Raw genomic sequence first — 23,341 nt, forward strand, 5'->3', positions numbered from 1 at the left:
GTCAGGGGCCCTTAGAATTGTCCTAACTCCCCCCCCAGCCCCCCCCCCCCCCTATACGGCGCCCATGCTCATAGCCTTTTACTAAACTCTCCAATCTGTGAAGATGATATTGAAGCCATCTGTTTTAAACTTAGATAACCTTTGTATTCCCTACATTAATCTCCACACTGTAACATCAGAACAGCCAGAAAAAGAATCTGTCTTGGCTCTGACAGGCAGATCCCATTCCCAGAATTTGCTGGATGTTGGAATTCAAAGTCATGCCCCCTAGTGGTGGATGAAAATTTATTATTTTTTTTTTTTTTTTTTTTAAATGATTCAAGCATTTGATGTGAAACCCCATTGTTCTGAATTATTTAGTACAATTATGATTTTTTTTATTTATAATAATAAAGTATTGTTGTTGTTTAAATATTAATAATAATTAGTAGTAGTAGTAGTAGTAGTAGTATATATGCTCACTTAATAACACACTATTTCAAGTCAACATGCCATTTTATTCGATCCATTCGATTCTATGTTTTTTGCGATGAGGAAAGCATGCTTTTAAAAGACTAACACTAAACACAGTGGTGGTGATAATGACTTCTGGGAGGCAATTTGTGTCAGCCTTCAGCTCCGTTCAAAGCTAATCCTCCACAGATACAACACACAGCAATTAATCTTTTAAAAGGCTTTTTCCTGGTCTTTTGTCCTCAGCTCTACGCAGAAGTGCTCACCAGGTTATGGAGTAATAGGTACTAGAGGTCAACCCAGCTTGACTTTAGCTTAGTGTGGATCAAAGGCCTACATTTACAACTTTAAGCCGGAGGCATTGTTGGGTTAAAATATGGATAATTCCAGTCCATATTAGGGGGGGGGGGGGGGTTAAGAAGAAGTTTAATATTAGGTGCAGGATGGGGATGGTGCTTTGAGTGCCCCCTTGATCTCATTTATAAGGCCGCAGTTGGAACCGTTTTGGGGGACGTTGCTGTCACCACAGGATTTTGGCATCAGAAGCTGCAACGCTGTAATCCATGTAAAACATCCCTGAGGCTGAAGAAATTTCGCCATCAGCAAACTGTGCTTTATCTCAATGTTCATGCACCGCTCTCATGCTAACATTTGTGGGGAGCATCGACTCCATATTTCCCCGGTGATTTGCTATGATGCTCTGAGGCGATCACTCTCAGCTTGAGCTCAGGCTTTTTAAACGTATGTGTTTGGATGTTCATGATTTATGTAGACTGGCTGGTTAGAAGATGTAACATTTTAAATCAAGCCCTTAATTAATTTCTCACAGGGCCTTACAAGATACCAGCTGTCAGAATAATTTTGAATCAGCAGAAGAAAAAGGGACTTTAGTATGGATTAATTATAATTAAATAGATAATTGCATTTAAATATAAAACTGTTCACTGAAAAAAATTCACTGTTTTTTAGAACACACACAAACATACAAGTATTAAAAACTACCATTCAGATGTTTTTTATGTTTTTGTAAGAAGTGTCTGATGCACACCAATTCTGCATTTATTTGATTCATACATTATTTTAAACAAGGTGCTTTCACATATGCTTTTCACTGATATGTTGTGGTAAACTGGTAAGACATCCACAGTAGTGATGCACGGGTCAGGCTTTTTCCCACCCGAGGGTTCCGCTTTTATGAATTTTTTTGGCCCGCCCCGCAAATAAAGTAACATTTCTTGACTCGCCCCGACCCGCCCCGCGCATCGGGGACATCACGGAAGTTACGTTGCTACTTAGACCTTCGTATCGTAACCTTATCTAAGAACCTAATAAAATATGAAAATATATATTTTCCAGATATTTAATATAGTCCAGGCTATAGTTAATTGCACTATGATGGTTTGTTCGTGAACAAATCTTTTAGGTGAACGAATCGTTCTTGTTCACGTAATCCACTGACCATAGACAGTAAAAGACTCATATTTCTCGTTCACTGAAGTTCTTCTCTTCACAGCTGCATGTGAGCACGGTGCTATTAGCAGCGCATGCGCAGCTCGTGAACAGCTCTGTTAACTGTTTCCTCCTGTCAAAGAGTTACTCAAGATGTGACGGAGCATGTGATTTGTTGAATGTAGTGAATGAATACGATCCTCTCGTTCGTGACTGAGTTGAATGAACTGATACTTCTCGTTCATGAATGAAATGAATGAGAGTATACAAGGTCAGTGAGCCAAGCATGTAAATCTCGATCAGCAATCAGCAGATACAAAGCTCAGTTATAGGTGCACATACGCTTGTTTTCATATTAAGAGTACAGAACATAACTCCACGTTTAATCCCCAATAAAACCTCGTGCTTTGTTAATCTGAACAATTTATTTATGCGATTTATTTATCAATTTATTTTATAATGCGATCATGCACACACTTTAATAAAGCCAAATCAGTTTTTGTCACAAGTAAATACGTCAACTGCTCGCTTATTTGTGTAATATGAAGAAATGGTCACTGAACGAATCAGTGAATGAATCATTTTGGTGAACGAACTGAAAATCAACGAATCTCTTGAAAGTATCAAAATTTCCACCACTAAATTCCATGCAACATAAATGCATTTTTAAAAATGTTGTTTTTAGTGACCAGCCCCAACCCGTCCCGCAATAAAGTAGCAATTTCTTAACCCGCCCCAACCCGGTTATGAGACGACCCGCGCATCACTAATCCACAGTATTTTTTTAAGGGTGGATCTCTATGTCTATCTCTCTCTCTGCAGGAGCAGTATGTGTTTGTGCATGATGCCATACTGGAAGCATGTTTGTGTGGGAACACGGCTATCCCAGTATGTGAATTCAGAGCCATCTACTACAACATCAGCAGACTGGACCCTCAGACCAACTCCAGCCAGATCAAAGATGAGTTTCAGGTGAGCAGTTTACACGAATGGATTGGTCTTTCATATGTAGATTGCTTCTTAAATGTTACTATACCATGAGTACAACAGTTAACACTTTGCACAGCAAAACAATAAGTGAATTGATATGTCCAGAGGGGAATTGCTCTTTCATAACCGGGAGACACAAAAATGAGACAATTTCAGACATGCAGTAAAAGTAAAGACCTAAAACATTATTGTGGATAGCACACCTCAGATCATTTAGTATTTAGTATAAGAGAAATGTTCGAGTTCATAGTGAGATTTGATTTCAGAGCACAATCTGTGAAACCACAAAAATTTGATTTCTCAGTTTATCAGCCTCTATTTGCTCATCATTCAATCTCATTACAGTCTAGGAAGAGCAAATGAGATACTAAAGAGAGTCTTAAAAACAGTAGGCCAGGAACATACATTTTTTAAGCGTCATGCAGCTCTTTAAATCGTAATCAGCGAGCAACACAAGCAGCCCACGTAAAGGCCTAATTTACAGAATCCTCCAAGGTTTTTGCTTTCGATTGGAAGTCTTCTATTATGGCTGAAGGCCTCACAGCTATTTCTAACAACTTCATCAAGCTCTCTGGTGCGATTTCGTCATGATTACTTCGAAATTCGAAGCGCTTTTGAATAAGTCAATCAGCAAAGTGCTGCAGCGTCCTTAACTGATTTAACTTAACGATGAGACACCGTGACTCAAAGCGTTTCTTTACAAGCCATCGGCTAACTGCTAGAGCCCCATAAAGCCCAGAGCTGAGCTGTTTTTTTTTATGGTGCCTTTATGTTTTGTATTCCCTGTGAAATGAGTGATCCACTACTGTCTGCGGGGGAAGCAAAGCTTTAGAATCTGTGAGGTGTCTCAATTTTTTCTTTCTTTCCTTGTTTCTTTCCTTCTTTCCTCCAAGATCTTTTGTTTATCTTTCTATCTAGCGCTGCATCTTTCTCTGTTGTAAGCTATTTTTCACTGTATGTCTCTCTCTCCCTCAATGTCTCTGTTCTTCAGTCTGTCTAATACATAAGTAATGACTGACCTTCAGTTTGCTAAAATATTTGCATTGCTTGTGGTTGGACCAGCAGTGCGAGCGGAATTGGACACCATTTTTCCCTAAGAAAGACCAAGAGCAGCCTAATGTTTTTCTATGTTTTAAAGGGGTATGTTACAGTCCTTCTTGTCTTCTTCTTCAGACTCTGAATATAGTGACACCGCGTGTCCGTCCGGAGGACTGCAGCGTAGGTCTGCTCCCGCGTAACCACGATAAGAACCGCAGCATGGACGTCCTTGCGGTGGACCGCTGTCTTCCTTTCCTCATTTCTGTTGACGGCGAGTCCAGCAATTACATCAATGCAGCACTGATGGATGTAAGATTGATTGCTGTTGTTAGAGGTTACCTGGCCTACTTTGTTCAATGTAAATATCTAGTATAGTTGCATGATGTTGTCAGTCTTGCATTGAACTGTAAAGGGGTCATATTATATATTTTTTCCACTTATTATACACCCAAACAACATTTGTAACTTTATAATTAACTCATTGTAGTCAGAATTTAGATATTCATTTATGTACATCCTTTTTTCCAACGTTTAGGATTAAACAGAAAAAAAATTTTAACTATAAAAAGAGCACTCACAAAGATCTCAAATAAATTGCTAGCGGTTACCGTTTGCTGTAGTTTATTTAGACTAAGAAGCATTTTTTTTTTTAAGTTCTAAAACTTTAAGTATTTTTTCATATAGTAAATAACTCAAAACATTATATCACAGCGCTTCCCATAGTGCACTCCGATAAATCCCTGGTAAGCGGAGCAGAACGGCCTGGAGATCACACAGTAACAATCTCATAGAAACAAGCCAATTTAACAGAGTACAAGATTAGATCACATCTCTGTAATCTCCACACATAGATCATAATCACACTCGTACCGTAAACCAGCATCTTCACACAGCATCCAAAAAGCATAATCATGACAGAAGACACGCACCTCAGATAAAGAACAGCAAGATGAAAAAAGAGGATAAGCAGCCAAATGAAATGAATGGCCGACCCGTGCTAGCAGAGTGTGTGTATTTGTCTCAAATGAAGCCTCTGCAGTCCTTGTCAATGGATTTCTCGGCAAGGTTATCACTCAGTCCCTGTGTTTCCTGTCCCTCTGCAGGTCTCTGTTTAGTGTTTCGGTCTTTACACATGGGAGGCACGTTGGGATGTGTTGGGTTCAGGGACTTCTTCAGTGCTGGAAGGAAGAGTTAACTTGTTCTCTTATTGATTGTCCTAGAGCCACAAACAGCCGGCGGCGTTCATCGTAACGCAGCACCCTCTGCCCAACACTGTGGCTGACTTCTGGAGGCTAGTGTTCGACTACAACTGCTCCACTATTGGGATGCTGAATGAAATGGATGCTGCACAGGTATGTGAAGTCCTTGACCCTCACCTCCATTTGTTATCTATTGCAATTGGATGTTGGAAGATGGGATTTATTATATAAAGTATATGCTACCGTTTAAAAGTTTGGGGGGTGTGTGTGTGTGTGTGTGTGTGTGTGTGTGTGTTCACTGCTCTGTGTGTGAGCACTTTGGATGGGTTAAATGCAGAGCATAAATTCTGAGTATGGGTCACCATACTTGGCTGAATGTCACGTCACTTTCACTTTCATTATTTTTTTTACAGAAATGAATGCATTCATTCAGCAAAAAAAAGCGATAAATCAAATAAACTGATAAAATAAATGCTGCTCTTTTGACCCTTCCATTCATTAAATAATAATAAAAAAAAAGGATTCTACGTAAATATTAAGTAGCACAACCATTTTCAACATTGGCAATAAGAAGAAATGTTTTTCAACAGCAAATCAGCATATAAGAATGATTTCTGAAGGATCATGTGACACTAAAGACTGGAGTCTTTATATATATATATATAGTAACGTTTTTCATAACAACCTAATTTTCCAGAAATGTCAGAAAAGTTATAAATGAGACGTTTCAGGTTTTTTTTTGTTTCACTTGGGAGGAAGATTATAGTTCTGAAAGTTACAGTATATTTTTATCTTTTATCTCAGAAGATCAAGGGAAATCTGATTCATCATAATGTGCCTCATTTAATTTTGAGTGAGTAAGTAAGGGATCATTGGAACAGATTTCTTTGGTACACTGCAATTTGAGTTCAGATTAGTGGACTTTAGAATTATTGAGTTATATCCATGTTCTCCTGCACTCTTTAGATTTCAAAGTACATTATTGAGTCACGTTGTCTGGATGTGAACTTCTGTTCAGTGTACTGATTCGCTGTAATTCTCTCCCTCGTTGCAGCTCTGCATGCAGTACTGGCCAGAAAAGGGCTCCTGCTGCTACGGCCCCATTCAGGCTGAATTCATCTCCGCTGACATTGACGAGGACATTATCAATCGCATTTTTAGGATCTGCAACATGGCACGGGTAAGTGGGGTCAGTAGACAGGGAAAGGGAATGTTTTAGTTCCTCTTTATGACTCTGTTGAGTGACTGAGGCAGAGATGTGTTCATTTATTCACTTCTCACTATGTCATCTCATCCTTTGTTGATCCACAGACTCCAACCAGGTCTGCGCTTTTTTGTCCCCAGACCAGGGTGCATTGTAAAAGTTTTTTCTTTTAATGTTTTTTTTATCAAGTTACTAACGGTCACGGAGGCTGCATTTATTTGATCAAAAATACAATGAACCATAATATTGTGAAATATTATTACAATTTCAAAAATAACTAGTTTCTATTTGAATATGTTTTAAAATGTAATTTATTCCTGTAATGAAACAACTGAATTTTCAGCAGATGTTACTCCAGTCTTCAGTGTCAAATGATCCTTCAGAAATCATGATTTGATTCTTAAGAAGCATTATTTATCATCATTAAAAACAGTTGATCTGCTAAATATTTTTGCAAAAGCTGTGATACAAATGAACCCAGTCAATTTCAGTAACAAAACAGAAGATAAGTTTAAAAGTTAGTGTGTATTTTTACTTGCTGCTAAATAGATGATTGTGAACAGGTCACGCTCACCTGAGGAGATTCCATAGCAACAGCTGCTCAAATGATTATTGTCAAATGTGTGCTGTCACAAACAAAACAAAAAAAAAACAAATGTAATTCAAAACTTGAATCTGTAGTGTTTCTTTGCCACCTTCACCTTATTGAAGTGAAAAAATATTGATGGTTTTCAAACAGGTGCCCTGATGATGAACCTCAACAAATGAGCCAAATTGAAACTCCTGATGTACTTTGTGCTCTGTGTCAATCCATTCTTACAGTGACTCGCTAAATTAAAACTGCTTTTTAGAAGCAAAAATCCTCCAAGAAGGGATAAAAAATTCACTTGATTTGACTCCTAATGTGACAATAAATCAACAGCCGCTGAGATTAGTGAGTTCTGAGTTAGTGAAGTGAGAAATTATGTTTAGCTCAGAAGAGACCACAACTCTATAGTCCCTCTCAATCCACATGATTTCAACACTCAGCACATCGCATGCATCTCTGAATGGGATTCGTTCTGCCAGACACATATGCATGAGCACAATGATCACATAAATATTTGACCACCATCCTGCCACACCTGATATAAGCAATGGATGGGTTTTGTGCAGTTATTCTTCTTTTCCATGTGAGTTAGCTTGAGCTTTCTGTTTGTGCACATTAGCAGTCGTTACTGAAGCTTAACGTCTTTCAAGTGTCAAAATGTTTCAGAAGACTCATCTCGCCTCCTCCTGCTTCCCTTCTCTTTTCTTCTCCCTCTTTCTCTTTAACCACTGGTGACAGGCAAGGTTTACCAGGGAGCTAATCAGTGCAAGCGCAGCATAGCGGCACAAAATAAATAAGTGCCACAGCATCACAAATTTGCCATGAAATGGCTCCATCGATGGCAAATTGTGTGTAATATGACTCTCATTTAGCTGATCCGTTCTAAGTCTCCAGCTAACGTCTCTGTTTGCTTTGACTTCTGTCTGATTTATTTCTGGCTTCTCATTGTCACTGCAAAAATCAGGTACTGTGAATGTTATATATATATATATATATATATATATATATAATATACAATATATATAATATATAATATACATAGAGACAAAATAGTTACAATCATTTTTCAAACCAACTTTCAGTTTTCGTCAATAGCTGTTATCCAATACACAAAAAAATTGGTCTAGAAACCATTTTTACTCAAAAAAATTTAAATTTCACCATTTATTACACAAACTGCAACTTACACATGCAGTCATTGCCAAAAATATCGCCACCCTTGGTAAATGTGTTTTCTTTTATTTGAAAAAAAAATCACTAAAATGTATCTTTTCATTGGATAATAAGAATTTAAAATGGTGGAAAATATCATTATGAAATAAAGGTTTTTCTCAAATACTTGTTGGACACAATTATTGGCACCACTAGAAATTCTTATGAGTAAAATATCTCTGAAGTATATCCCCATTCATATTCACAATTTTGAGCACTCCAGCGTGATTACAAACATTAAATTATCCAGCCTAGGCTTCTTGTTTCACAGAAATATAAAGAGGAGGGAAAACAAAGCCTAAATTCCCTTAATCATCCATCAAAATGAGAAAAAACTAATAATATATTTCTGACGTGCAGCAAAAGATAATTAAGCTTCACAAATTGGTGAAGTGGCTTTAAGAAAAGAGCTAGAGCAGTGAACATTCCCATCTCCACCATCAGGGCAATAATTAAGAATTTCCAATCAACATGTTATGAAACTGCCTGGAAGAGGACGTGTGTCTACATCGTCTTAATGCATGATGAGAATGAGAGTTTGAATAGCTAAAGTCTCTCCAAAAAAAATTGTCAAACAGCACATACATCACCACATGCTGTTTGGGAGGGTTTCAAGAAAAATTATCTTAGCTCATCCAAAAACAAACTAAAGCATATTGAGTTATCAGACATGACTGGAACTTCAAATGGGACTGGCTTCTATGATCAGATGAAACTAAAAAATTTGCTTTTAGAAGCAAACACTCAAGATGGGTTTGGTGAACACAGAGATTAAAAGTACCCCATGTGTACAATGACATATACAGCTGTATTTTTAATGTCGTGGGCCTATATTTCTGCTGGAGGTCCTGGACTTCTTGTTTAGATGCATGGCATGATGGATTCTATCCAATACCAACAGATAAAAAATCAGTAAGTCACTGACTCTTATTAGAAATATTATAATGTGCCATGTTTGGATCATCCAACCGTACAATAATCCAAACACAAACCTCAAAAACAACACAGAAATGGGTCACTGAGCTCAAAACCAAGCTTCTGCTATAGCCATTCCAGTCCTCTGACCTGAACCCTACAGAAAATGAGTGAGGTGAACTGAAGAGGAGAAGCTGGGAATCAAAAGGGTCTGGAGTGATTCTGGATGAAGGAATGGTCTCTGATCTCTTGTCAGGTGTTCTCGAACCTCATCAGGCATTATAGCAGAAAACTCAGAGCTGTTAAACTGGCAAATGGAGGTTTCAAAAAGTATTGAATAAAAGGGTGCCGTTAATTGTGCCCAATGTGTATTAGAGAAAAACAATTATTTCATAAAGATATTTCCCCCCATTTTAAATATTTATTATCAAATTAAAGGATGCATTTTTGTGAATTAAAAAAACAGATCAGAAGGATTAACAATGCAGATGAATTTTCACAGCCTTCTTTGATCATATTTACCAAGGGTGCTGATATTTTTGGCCATGGACTGTATAATTAATATTGATTTAGAAAGACAGTATAATAGTATTTTCTTGTGAATCGTACTCCGGTAATCATTTTTATTTACAAGCTTCAAAACCTCCTTTGTTTGTAGTTTTTTGAGTTTTCAGATGAATGTGAATAGCAGCTCAGATCATTTGTTCTAGGAAGATTTTGAGAAATGTTTTAGTTCATATTGAGATCTTTAATTTGGCTTGCATTCTTATTTTGTCACATTGTAAAACATGAGTGAACGTAAATGTTTTCTGGATAAATGTTCTCAAAACGTCTCTTGTTCTGCTTCCAGCCTCAAGACGGCTACCGTCTGGTCCAGCATTTCCAGTTTATTGGTTGGCCAGCGTACAGAGACACGCCGCTGTCCAAACGCTCCATTCTGCAGCTGGTCAGACGACTGGCCAAGTGGCAGGAGCAGTATGATGGAGGAGACGGACGCACGGTGGTCCACTGTCTGTGAGTGTGACCTCCACAACCCCAGCTCCATCACAACACAAAGCTGATATACATAAACCCATAAACATGTTAATGTATGAATGAGTCTTGCTTGGAGAGACCCTGTGATGAGCAGTACATCAATGTAAAGTTTATTTATTCAGCTTTCAGATGATGTATAAATCTCAATTTCGAAAAAATTACCCTTATGACTGGTTTTGTGGTCCAGGGTCACATATAATTAATTTATGATGACATCTTAAATGGACACTGTATGTACTTAAAAAAATAGTTCACCCAAAAATGAAAAAATTGCTGAAAATGTACTCACCATCAGACCATCCAAGACGTAGATGAGTTTGATTTTCATCAGAACAGAAATGTATCATTGCATCATTTGTTCATCAATGGATCCTCTACAGTGAATGGGTGTCGTCAGAATGAGAGTCTGAACATCTGATAAAAACATCACAATAATCCACTAGTAATCCAACTCCAATCCATCATTAATGTCTTGTGAAGCCAAAAGCTGTGAGTTTGTAAGAAACAAATCCATTATTAACTTCATTTTTAACTTCAAATGAGTTAAAAATCCATAATTATCCATAATAATGCATAATCCAGTAAAAACAGTTGTCTTGTCTGAATCAGGAGAGAAATATGCACAGATTAAGCACCACTTATAAGTGAAAAAAGTCCAAAATATTTCTAAACAAATATGTCAGTGGATTATGATGTGAGAGGACAACAGGGGTTGGAGTATATTTTCAGCAAATTTAAATTTTTGGATGAATTATTCCTTCAACACCAGACAAATTTTGCTACAAATTTGAACATATTTAAAAGACTGTCTAGTATAGCTAATAAGGGTTTAATTAAGCACATTTTGATAATTCAAGATGTGTATTTCACAGCTTTTCATCCAAGTCTGTGTGCACTGAGAACCAGTCGATACAGAATCGTAGATTAAAACAGCTTTTAAAGTACTACAGGATAAAACCGTACAGCTTTTGAGCCAAGGACAATCTTATCAGCGTCATAAATTAAAGCCAGAGAGATTCAAAAGATCTGACAACTTCATTACTTTCCCATCATCACTGTCAAAAAAGTTCAGCTGTTGAATGCAGAGCAGTTTCCCTGAGAGAAATAATTTAAAAATGTCACAGTGAATCACTTGAAAGACAATTATCTACTTGATTTTGTCAGGTCATTGTACAGATAATCAGGTGTCAAACTGACCCGTGATCAGTGGTTGTTACTTGATTTACCAGCATTTCTGCAATATCTTCTGCTCAAGAAAACATCAAGATTCAAATACAAGCCTCAGTTCATTTTGCTTTGCAGACTACTTCTAAACCGTGCATAATGTGGCGTCAGTGTTTGTGTTTTTCAAGGAAATGAAACGAAAAATGGCTGCACATTAAACTGAGGTATTAGAGGCTATTTTAACATCACAATAAGATGACACACTTCAGCAGTAAGGTTGGAGTCATGAGGCCTATGATCCTTTAGAAATGTAGCACTAGTCAAGCTGTGATTTTTAGGGATATTAGCTCTGCGTATCTGTGACATTATGGGATGTGTGATTTGTTTCTCATGCCTTACTTTCGTTGGTTTCTTCAGGACTGGTGGGGGACGCAGCGGGACGTTCTGTGCCATCTGTAGCATCTGTGAGATGATCCAGCAGCAGAACATCGTGGACGTGTTCCACACGGTAAAGACGCTGAGGAACAACAAAGCCAACATGGTGGAAACAATGGTGAGCTATACACAAATCTATCACTATATCTGTTAATGTTTTCAGTTGTTCAGTTTCAGTCTATTAATCTGTTTTTTAGCATGTTCACATAAATTAGTGTGTTTTTATTTGTATTGTGTTTAGTGTCAGTTTACACTACCGTTCAAAAGTTTGGGGTCAGTAAGATTCGCCAAGGATGCATTAAATTGATCAAGACAAGACATTTATAATGTTATAAAAGATTTCTATTTAAATATGTTCATTTTAACTTTTTATTCATTAAAGAATACTAAAAATATGTATATTAAACAGCAATAAATGTTTGTTGAGTAGCAAATCAGGATACAGTATTAGAATGATTTCTAAAAGAAAATTCAGCTTTACCATCACAGGTATAAATTACATTTTCAAATATATTGCAATAAAAACAGTTATTTTAAAATGTAATTTATTTATTATTTTTTAATAAATAAATGTAGCCTTGGTGAGCAGCATAGACTTCTTTCAAAAAAGTAAAATAAAAAATAAGTCCTACCAAACTCAAACCTTTGAACAGCAGTGCAGATTAATATGTCTTTAGTAATTTTGTATTCAATTTATGTGTATTAATATATTGTTTGATACTTGAATATATATATATATATATATATATATATATATATATATATATATAAACGAACTGATTCATGTAATCTTGATATATGTAATAGCTTTACCGAGGTTACTTTTTGTTAGTAACTTTCACTTGGTAAGTAATTATTTGTATAATGTTAAGACCCTGTTTATTCACTTTCCTTTCCTCTATTCAAGTTTTAAAGGAAACTGGAATTTTAAATGGTCTTTTTTTTCTTTCTTTTTTTATAAATTAATATAGCCAGTGGGCTTTATTTACATTAGGGTCATTAACACGAGTTGCCACTTGTCTGTTAGTCATTTGCAGATGGTATAATTTCTTTCTCTACACTAGTTCCAATTACAAGTGGGAACCAGTGGGAACATTTAATTTTTAGTTTACCACCATATGACCCCATCCTCATCTTTCTCAGGCTGTTGAGTAGTTACATATTCAGATAGTCGCTATCTTCAGGAAGTTTGTTGGTGGTCTTGATGGTTCCAAGCAACAGTTCCTTGAAACTTCCCATCATTTCTGCTGCTTCTCATCTCTCCGAGACAGAAACAGAGTCTAATTATTCAGTCACTTCAAACCTTTGAGACGGACAGCTGCACTTTGGGCAGTTCTGAGAGAACGTCTCGTGTCTAATAGGATGCTGCTGCAGGTGGAAGTAGACATCTGTCCTGCCCTTATCCCCTGATTCCACTCCAAACATATAGTATATATATATATATATATATATATATATATATTTTAGCAGCTAGAAATTCATATTTGTGAGTGCAGAATTCATAAATGAATTTATTTATTTATTTCTCTTATTAGATTCTTAATTATTATCGATTTATTTCTAATGATTAAAGCTAATTAATTTCCTCTAAGGCTCTCTGTTCTAGGTTGGTTGAGATGAGATTGATTGCAGTGATTTACATAAAAAAAAAAAATGTTAAATTTTGATTCTAGATCATTCTTAATCCTCAGCTAGACATAGCTATTTATGCTTGTGATCTCTATTATGAACATGCTGTTATAATAAACAATGCTAATAAACTTTTTAAAAGTGGCATTATAAAAATGACATGAATTACCATATTCTCCCAGACCATGTACTGTATAGGCACCCTCTGACATCTAGATGACATCTAGTTCCTCTATCATAAGCAGATGTTTTTCTTCTAATAAAAGTGACTTTATAATGATGGGATTGAATAATTAACGCAGGGGTTATAGGGAAAATCCCCCCTCAGCGGCGTCTGCCTTTGAACTGCTAATATATTTTTTCCCATTGCTTCTGTTTTTGTTTAGGAGCAGTACAAATTCTGTTACGAGGTGGCTCTGGAGAGCTTGAATGCCTTCTGAACGTACGAAAGGTGAAGAAGGGGGAAAAAACATGCAAAGCAATCTTCTCTTCTTCCTCAGAATGGCATCTCATCTCATCACAGACTCATCGTTCAGTCTTTCCTCTGAGCTTCTGTGATGAGAACAGGAAACTAAAGTTCAACCCTTCGCTGTAAAATAATGTATAAATAAAACAAAATGTTATTTGCCATTTCATTCTTCTTCTGTCAATGTCCAGCATCAGAGCGTGTATCCCAGACCGTGAAGTGATCTTGTACAGTCCTATTCCTTTTTAGCTATACGCCTTGAATGTTAACCATCAATGTAAAGAACGACGGTGAAAAAACAAAAGCTTCTTTTTACATGCCAGCTGGGAATAACCAAACAGACTTTCCCTGAGCTCTGTACAGATTTAAAGAAAATCAAAAAAATCCAAACAAAGCTTAAGTGAATTTGCAGAGAAACGTGAGGACCGATATTTTTGTTATTCTGATGATTTTTGTGGTTCCTTTCTTTGGTGCGTTTCAACTCTGCCTGCTTTCTCATACACTTGAGCCGCTCGCCTAAAGACCAACGTAAAGATTTTTCAAAGGTTGGACGTTTTGGGTAATATTTGTTCTATTGCCGTTTCTGTCTTTTCTTTTCGTGTTTGTTCTTTCTAAAAATAGACGTTGCCATTTTGGTTTTGGTTTCTTGATTGTAGGGAGTGAATGTTAAAGATTACATACGCATCTGAAGTATTTTCTGTTTTTCATTTGCACTTTATATGTTACCTCCCAGGGTGAATCTTACAAATAACTACTGTATAATGAGAAATTATATTTAGCATAAATTTTTTTAATATATTTTAAATCAATTAACTGCCTGATTGTCAATAGTCTGTTGTAAGGTGTAAAAAAAAAAAAAAAAAAAACCACCGATCATCTCAAGATTCTGAAAATCTACAATCAAAAATAAGCTTCCCTTGCTTAATAAAAAATAAATACAGTGTATATATTGGACATTTCTTTGTGAGATTCACCCAAGTATTTGTATGTATGTATGTGTAAATCTTGTTGCATCATTTGATTTGAAGTGCCAATTTCACGTTAAATAGAAAGACTGCCACCAAACCACGGACAGGATGCATATCATGAACCATGCGTAGCTGCATTTTGACCATTAAACAGCGGGCAACTCTTTTCTAAACCAGGATTTGGCTGAGAAGCTTTTCAGACTCTTCAAGCTTTCTGAAACCAGCGTCTACATTTTTCAGTGTGGTAAAAGCTAGTGATTTTAATTGTAAATCCAAGAGTTTTGCACGAAAACTGTGATATGACTGTGATATTCGTTTCTGAACCATATTTTTAAGAAGAATAAATGAATGTTTCACTGAAAACCAGCCATCACACAAAGTTACGGCACTTACTCCTTTTTTACTTTTCATGAATTCACTGCCTGCTATGTTTTACTTCACTATGCGTATTTTTACTTTATTTCAATTATTATTTTTCATTTATTTGTTTAGCAAAGTGGTATATAGAGCTGGTGATTTCATAACCATGGTGGTTCTGTTGCTTGGAATTGTGATGACATTAATAAAGGGACCAAAATGTTGAACAGCAACTTTTCTGAAGCACTGAAGTTCTGTTTCTGCTTTGACTTACAATCCCTGTCTCTACTAATGAAAGCTGAACATCTGCACCACTTTACTCTCCTACAGACGCTGAGGAAACTAAACGTCTCGGTTACGTATGGTAACCCTCGTTCCCTGAAGGAGGGAACGGAGACGCCACGTCGGTGACCGACGAATATGGGATATCGCTTCGATAGACCAATCTACTTCGAGTGTAAACTAAACCAGCCAATGCACATTGGCATGCAATTATTGCATCCAGCTGCCGCTGATCACTGCGTGAGTATAAGAAGGCAGCAGTGGCAATGCATTCGCTGAGGAGCCGAGCCGGGGACCCGGCAGCTCAGCGGCGGTACAGCAACCATGGCGACGGGACGTGGCGTCTCCGTTCCCTCCTTCAGGGAGCGAGGGTTATCATACGTAGCCGAGACGTTCCCTTTCAGACGGTCACTTTCGACGCCACGTCGGTGACCGACGAATATGGGATCCCTATCAAAGCGCCATGGGTGCTGCCCCTTCCAGTGCCCTGTGCGAGCCGTCTGCGCCCCTATTAGGTGTAGGCCGGGGCTCAGAACAAGTAGCTCCACTCACCGTTGTCAAAGCACTACCTCACTGGGTGAGATTGGATAACACTGGGAAAACGTAACCGGTCCGCTTGGAACCGGGATGCTGCGGAAGCCCCATCCTTCCGGAAGGAGGTCTCGGAGGCAAATACACATATAGCATCCGTTTAGGAGTATACGAAGAAATTTGAGGTGATTAAAAACCCTCTTGGGAAGGCAGAAGTCTGCCGAGGAAACACGGGCTCTAAGGCTATACCGTGGACTATACACATACGAGTACCGCTTAGGTCTCAATATGGAACCCACCCTTCCATGGTTCTCATGGATACATCATGAAGGCCTGGCGCCGGACGTTCCGCCGCGTCCAGCTGCTTAGGGTGATGGAGGATCTCAACAGGGTCTACAGTACGGACACTCTGGAGCAGTTTAAGGAAGCCGACACTAACCGGGGCCTCTCAGTGCCACTACCCGTTTGAGGTGAGAACACAGGAGGATACCAGCTCTACACTAAGGCTATAGAACCTAGCAAACATGTTAGGGGTCGCCCAGCCCGCAGCTCTACAAATATCTGTCAGCGAGGCGCCACGAGCCAGCGCCCAGGAGGATGCAACACTTCTAGTTGAGTGAGCTCGCAACCTGAACGGGCAGTGCACATCCTGAGCCTGATAAGCCAGGGTTATGGCATCCACAATCCAGTGGGCCATCTTTTGCTTAGAGACGGCACTCCACTTCTGCCGGCCTCCGTAACAGACAAAGAGCTGGTCTGAGGTCCTGAAGCTTTGTGTCCGGTCTACTTAGCACCTTAATGCTCGGACGGGACAAAGCAAAGCCAGGGCTGGGTCTGCCTCCTCCAGGGGCAGCGCTTGCAGGTTCACCACTTGGTCTTTGAAGGGTGTAGTGGGAACCTTTGGCATGTAGCCAGGCCGGGGGCCTCAGGATTACCTGGGAGTCAGCCGGCCCGAACTCTAGGCAGGTCCCCTACCCTCTGATGGAGGTCAGTGCAAGCAGGAGCAGAGTTTTCAATGAAAGAAACTTTAGCTCAACTGAATGCAAAGGCTCGAATGGGCCCTGCTCTAGTGATTTAAGCACTAGAGACAGGTCCCAAGAGGGTATACAGGGGGGCCGGGATGGATTTAACCTCCTGGCCCCTCTAAGGAACCTGACGATGAGGTCATGCTTACCCAAAGACTTCCCATTCACGGGGTCATGGTACGCAGCAAAAGCAGCAACCTGGACTTTGAGGGTGGAGGGAGACAGCCTTCGCTCCAGCCCTTGCTGCAGAAAGGACAGCACAACCGCAATTGGACATCTTCGGGGGTCTTCTCGGCGAGAAGAACACCACTCGACGAACAGGTTCCACTTCAAGGCGTAAGCGTGTCTCTTGGACAGTGCTCTTGTCGAAGTGATGGTGTTCGCTACCTCTTGGGGTAGGTCACCTAGAACCTCCGCGTCCCGTCCAGGGACAAGACATGGAGTTTCCAAAGGTCTGGACGCGGGTGCCAAATGGTGCCCCATCTCTGAGTCAGTAGATCCTTCGTCAGAGGAATTGGCCAAGGAGGGGCTGTCACAAGGAGCACTAGTTCGGGGAACCAGGTCAGCGTGAGCCAATACGGTGCTACTAGAAAGACTTGCTCCTCGTCCTCCCGGACTTTGCACAGTGTCTGTGCGGGAAGGTTCACTGGGGGAAACGCATACTTGCGTAGGTCCCGCGGCTAGCTGTGTGCCAGTACGTCCGTGCCGAGAGTTCCCTTGGTCAGGGAGTAGAACAACTGGCAGTGAGAGGTCTCTGGAGAAGCAAACAGGTCTACCTGAGCGGCTCTGAACCACCTCCAAATCAGCTGGACTGTCAGGGGACGGAGTAGCCATTCTCCCGGGTTGCACTGCTTGAGGCTGTACGACTGAGCAGGCCAGGAATGTGAACGGCACAAAGTGACCTCAGAACCTTCTGACTCCAAAGGAGGAGGTGGCGGGCGAGTTGTGACATGCGACGAGGGCGCAGACCACCTTGTCGGTTGATGTATGCAACAGTCGCAGTGTTGTCCATTCGGACCAGCACATGCTTGCCTGGTAAGAGACCTTTGAGACGGTTCAAGGCAAGGTGCGCTGCTAACAACTCTAGGCAATTGATGTGCCACTGCAGCTGCGTGCCCGTCCAAACCCCTGAGACTGCATGCCCGTAGTACGTGGCCCCCCAGCCGGTGGTGGAGGCATCCATGTAAACCACACGGGTGAAACGGCATCCTTATAAGTACGATCCGTCGTCTTTACAAAGACGCACCCGTGAAGCTCTTTTAGAGAAATTTGCTCTTTAGGAAATGCTCTTTTAGAGCTGAGGCGCACAGGGGAATTGGCCGCTTGCAACACGACATGTGTAGTGCAGCCTGAAGTGTGCAATCCACTCGACACAGGAACGACTGCCACTGCAGCGCCGTCTCGCCAACACACAAAGCTTCCGAGAGCGTGCTGAACTCGTAGTTCACAGCAAACACAGTTGAGCAGAGCGATACTAACGCTCGGCTCCGAATCGAAAAGCTGGAATGCATTGCACCTGCTGCCTTCTTATACTCACGCAGTGATCAGCGGCACCTGGATGCAATAATTGCATGCCAATGTGCATTGGCTCGTTTAGTTTACACTCGAAGTAGATTGGTCTATCGAAGCGATATCCCATATTCGTCGGTCACCGACGTGGCGTCGAGAGTGACCGACTGAAAGGGAACTGTTATGGGGTCATTCTGATTGTGCCTGAACATTTCAAGATTTTCTTTCATTTATACATTTCATTGGAAATGTGGTACTGCACCACATCACTTCAATGCAAGTCGTTTCACTCGGCATCACTAATGAAATCTGACAACGTTTCTTATGCTCAAATAGCATTAAAAAGCTGATTTTTCAGACTAGACCAGCCAATACACTACACAACTTTTTAAATCAGAACAGATTTTTTTCAAAACTGGGCATCATACACAATGGCTGTTTCTATAGCAACCAGAGCTTCTAACGGCAGCTGTAGTGACGCGATGACTTTAACAAATAGTGATTGGATCTTTTATTTAGAAGGCAGGACTTATATTCTGCATTAGACTTTCTCCCATTCTCCCATGAGTAATATGAGTAATAATGCACGTCTTTGTAGATCTAAAGCAGGGATGTCAAATTCAATTCCTGGAGGGCCGGAGCCCTGCAAACTTTTATTCCAACCGGTCACCAACACACATACCATGTAGATTTTAAATAAGCCTGAAGGACTTGATTAGTCAGATCAGGTGTGTTTAACTAGGCTTGAATCTAAACTCTGCAGGACTCCGACCCTCCAGGAATTGAGATCTAAAATCTTTGACCACACATGAGTTGCTGTTTCCCATAATGCAAGGCACTCGACCTTCCATTTCCAATGTTTTGCATGAACCAGGTGCAATATCGAACAGGAATTTTAACAGCTCTTTATTTAATTTGATTCCCAGCTAATAAGAATTATCATTCCCATTAAATTAAGAAAACGTTAGTTCTCATATTCTCAAAATGTTTCAAAACATTCAGTTATTTATTTTTTTTCTCTTGTTTATACGAAACTTTAAGAGAGCGTTCCATTTGATCATTTTGCAAACTGAATGTTTCCTGGAAACAAGTAGTAACAATAATTATAATAAAATAAAAAAAAAAGATGAATTTCCAACAAAACAAAAAGAATCATGAACGATGTATAAATAATGTTTTGAAGCTAATGTTTTGAGAGCATTATTATTTAGAAAAACATAACTTGGAACAAACATTTTATTAATGTAACTGGAAGAATGTTTGTTCCTAACTTTGAGAACCTTGCCAGAATGGTATCAGCACTTCTGAGTATTTTCCTTATTAGCTGGGTTGGACAGCGAAAAAAAATATATATAAATAAATAAATAATTTCAAAAACATTTTTAAACAAAGAGAGGAAACAATGCTTTATGACATTGACAGAAGGCAACACTACAGGTTATAAAATGTGCATATTGCGTATAATGAACCCATTAAAAAAAAAAAAAAACATCTTAGAAACTCAAGATGTTACAAAAAATGTTTGGAAACAAATAAATAGTTATGATAGACACAAGGCCGTTACATGGGCTGTGTTCTTAGTAGACTATGTTTATCATCTTTGCCCTCATGCCCACCTGGACAGGACCAACATCAAAGACAGTGAAGTCTCAGAAGGGTGAAGGTGCTTCTTTAAGTAATCAAGGCCCAGAATGCAGCAGAGACTCATATAAAGACAGACAAGTCTTCTGAGATTCACTCCAGACTGCCAAGTACAGAAACAACTTGCCGCCGTGGGCCCTGATATCATATAGAGTACTATATACGAGCACATGTATGACAGAAAACAACATCATAACTTTTTCTTACTAAAATGTGAAAAGCCATTGTATTCAGATTAGAGATGGTTAATATAAGAGGAATGGGTCATTTTCACACTAAAGTAATTGTCCTCAATTTTCCATGAGGCTCAGTAGAGGCTGTTTTTCTTGAAAAAGTAATTTTGTCAGAAATGAAAAAAAGAAACTCTGAACCCTATGAGTTTCCGGCTGTGATAAAGAAATGCAATTCTTGAACAAACATTGTGTTGTTAGCATGTTGTGTGTGCTAATAGGTGAAGCGTTGTTGTGTAGGACTAACCATTTTACCTCTTCTTACTATTTCACACACAACAAAGAAATTATGCTCCTTCGTGTGCTGGAAAAGCTTTACTTGTTCAAATGAAGAGGCAAAAGATTATTCTTAAAAAAGAAAAGCTTGTAACGGTAGTGCTTATAATTAGTGCACTAATTTCACAGCACCAAGACAAACAAGAACATCTCGATACAAATTAAAGCAATAGTTCACCCAAAAATGCACATAAAAAATGTGCAAGGAACAGATTGAAATATACAACTACATTGGACTGAAAACAGCTATGATTCAAAAACTATGAAAACGACCTAAATAATTGTTGCTGTGTTAAGTCATTCTGAATGGATCCGTGTAGTGTAGTAGGTATATGCAGTCAGCTCAAAGCAGTGGGTTTAAGATTTTTTGGCATCTCCATGTGGTCCTGTTCGGTATCGCAACTCAACTTTTCTACTGTACACATATTATACACTATGTTTTTTGAAAAAAAAAAAATCATTATTTATAAAAAAATTTAAATATGTGCTTTGGTTTGCATAAATGTATCAATTATATGGACTCCTTATAACATTTGCTTTTGTTGTCCTTTTGGCGTCTCCAAGTGTCCTTTATCTTGAAAAAAGCTTGCAGAAAATTTGAGAGAATCACCCTTTAATGTTTTGGTTTACTTTGCTGGATATAGCAAATGATGACAAAATTAAAGTGTTAAACAAGATAAATGGAGTAGGTTTAATTTCATGATAGGTGTGCATTTAATCATGATTAATCACTAAAAAGGGTATAATCAATCCAATTAAAAAATGTAATCTATTGACAGCCCTCATATATATATATTATATAAAATTACAAAATTATTATAGTCATTTCCCTTTTAGACATTGTAAATTTTGTTCTTTGAAATTGTAAATAAATAAATTAAATTAAAATGTTTTAGAGACACAATCCTATTCCAAGGTTTTCTTAGTTGAGAAACTACATAAGGTTAAAAATGCAGTGCTACAGCCACGGGTGCTGCTGTAATGGTGGTCGCTCCATCACTAGAAGGTTGTAGTGGTCCGGTGCTCACAGTGATCACTTCATAGCGTATGTCAGTCGGTTCTGTCCACTGGCTGGCTTTTCTCTCACATCCACAAATTATTAATCACCCTCTCACAGCAAGGCCATTGCAAGGCAGGTCAGCACTGATGAATTATTAACACTGTTTATAAACATTATTTTTTTCTACACCTGTGGTGTATATGAGGAACCTATGGAGAATCGCTGTCAGTGGTATCAGTGAAAGTGAAGCTTACCCAAGGTTGTTAGAAGATTGGACTGCACTGCTGCCTGAGCCGCTCGGGGAGGCTGGGAAACATCAAGAAATTGATGCTTTGGTCTCTCAGAAAATCACATGGAATTGTGGTGGATTGCACTGTGGTACTTTAATTATTGATAACAGGACTTACAAATGAATAAAATCTACCAAATGATCACAACTGAATGAACCTTTAACAAGATGGTAGTATGTTAGTGCAGATGTAAGTACATATCTGAGTGCTCATTGCTTTAAGACTGAATGGGAATATCAGCTTCCCTTAAAATTTAATTTATAAGAAAAATGTAATGATGCTTTGTGTGCACACATATATATATATACTTTATAAGTAACATGTACATTTATATATACTTGCATTATATATTCAATAGATACAAATACACAGCAAAGCTGTTTTCAACATTGATAATAAATGTTTCTTGAACAGCAAACCAGCATATCTGTCACATACCTGGACTCATTTTGTGTGTTTTTGCCCCTGTGTTCCAGTTTCTGTCTTCCGTGTGTGGTTTGATTAGTTCCCAGGTGTGTCTATTCATTTCTCCATGTGTTCTATTTCCCGGTTAATTTAGTGATTCCATCCACCTGTGTTTCCCCATTATTCCTTGTATAAAAGCCTTGTCCTTTCAGTTCTGTTTTGTCGGGTCTACTTGTTACTTGTCACTTGCCACCAGTCACTTGCCACCAGTCACTTGCCACTTGCCACTTGCCACTTGCCACTTGTTACTTGTTACTTGTTACTTACTACTAACCTGTGTCTTCCTTCTGAGATCCATGTTTGGATAATGCCTATGTTGGATTTAATAAAGCCTTGTTTCGTTTATCCTTCGGCTCCGTGTTCCTTCCAGCGTAAGCCGTGACAGAAGACTCAACCCAAAAGTTTAAAAACCTGCGTGTTTTCCCTCCGTTTTGTGTTCCGTTTTTTCCCAGTTTTTTCTTTCCGTAGTGTCATGGATCCCCTCTATCGCCCCGAATTCCTCCTTCTCCTGCTGAAGCAGGAGGAACTTTCTCTCGAGGACCATACCAGACGGTTTTTACTGCTAGCTAATGCCACCAGCTACCCGGACAGCGCGCTCTGCTGCTTCTATCACGCCAGCCTGAACTCCAAGTGCAGAGCGTTGTCGAACGAAGATGGTCCTCGGGAGGACTTCGCCGCGTTTGTAGAGTGGAATCTGGTGAGAAATGGGTCACCTCTCACGGTCTGCCCAATGGAGGATCTCGCCAGGTCCACTCTGGACCCAGAGCCCAGCCTACAATCTCCCCACGGTACGGGGCATAAGCCCGAGCCCACCGATGACGGAGAGCCAGAGAGCAACCCGTCAGACCAGGTGCGAGAGCCGGCGACACTGCCCACCACGAGGGAGCAAAATGTGGAGCGCCAAATGGGTCAAAATGAGGGGGTTTTCAATTCACCGGTGCCTGATCCCCCGTTAAGCCCAGGACGGGCTCCTGATCCTCCGTTAAGCC

At 39.3% G+C, this 23,341-nt stretch overlaps 1 protein-coding gene across 9 annotated transcripts in view; it reads left to right on the plus strand.

The window, feature by feature from the left end:
• Window positions 1–15,336, plus strand: part of LOC132151564 (receptor-type tyrosine-protein phosphatase T-like) — a 280,272-nt gene extending 264,936 nt beyond the window's left edge. For all 9 annotated transcript variants that reach the window (XM_059559752.1, XM_059559755.1, XM_059559756.1 and 6 more), the window contains 7 exons: window positions 2,725–2,874; window positions 4,066–4,239; window positions 5,151–5,282; window positions 6,184–6,309; window positions 9,900–10,063; window positions 11,666–11,801; window positions 13,699–15,336. In XM_059559752.1, coding sequence (XP_059415735.1) covers window positions 2,725–2,874; window positions 4,066–4,239; window positions 5,151–5,282; window positions 6,184–6,309; window positions 9,900–10,063; window positions 11,666–11,801; window positions 13,699–13,752 — 936 coding nt within the window. In that variant the 3' untranslated portion in view covers window positions 13,753–15,336. The remainder of the gene's footprint in view (window positions 1–2,724; window positions 2,875–4,065; window positions 4,240–5,150; window positions 5,283–6,183; window positions 6,310–9,899; window positions 10,064–11,665; window positions 11,802–13,698) is intronic.
• Window positions 15,337–23,341: the final 8,005 nt, after the last annotated feature.

This window comes from Carassius carassius, chromosome 10, assembly GCF_963082965.1.
Source record: "Carassius carassius chromosome 10, fCarCar2.1, whole genome shotgun sequence".
Taxonomy (NCBI): domain Eukaryota; kingdom Metazoa; phylum Chordata; class Actinopteri; order Cypriniformes; family Cyprinidae; genus Carassius; species Carassius carassius.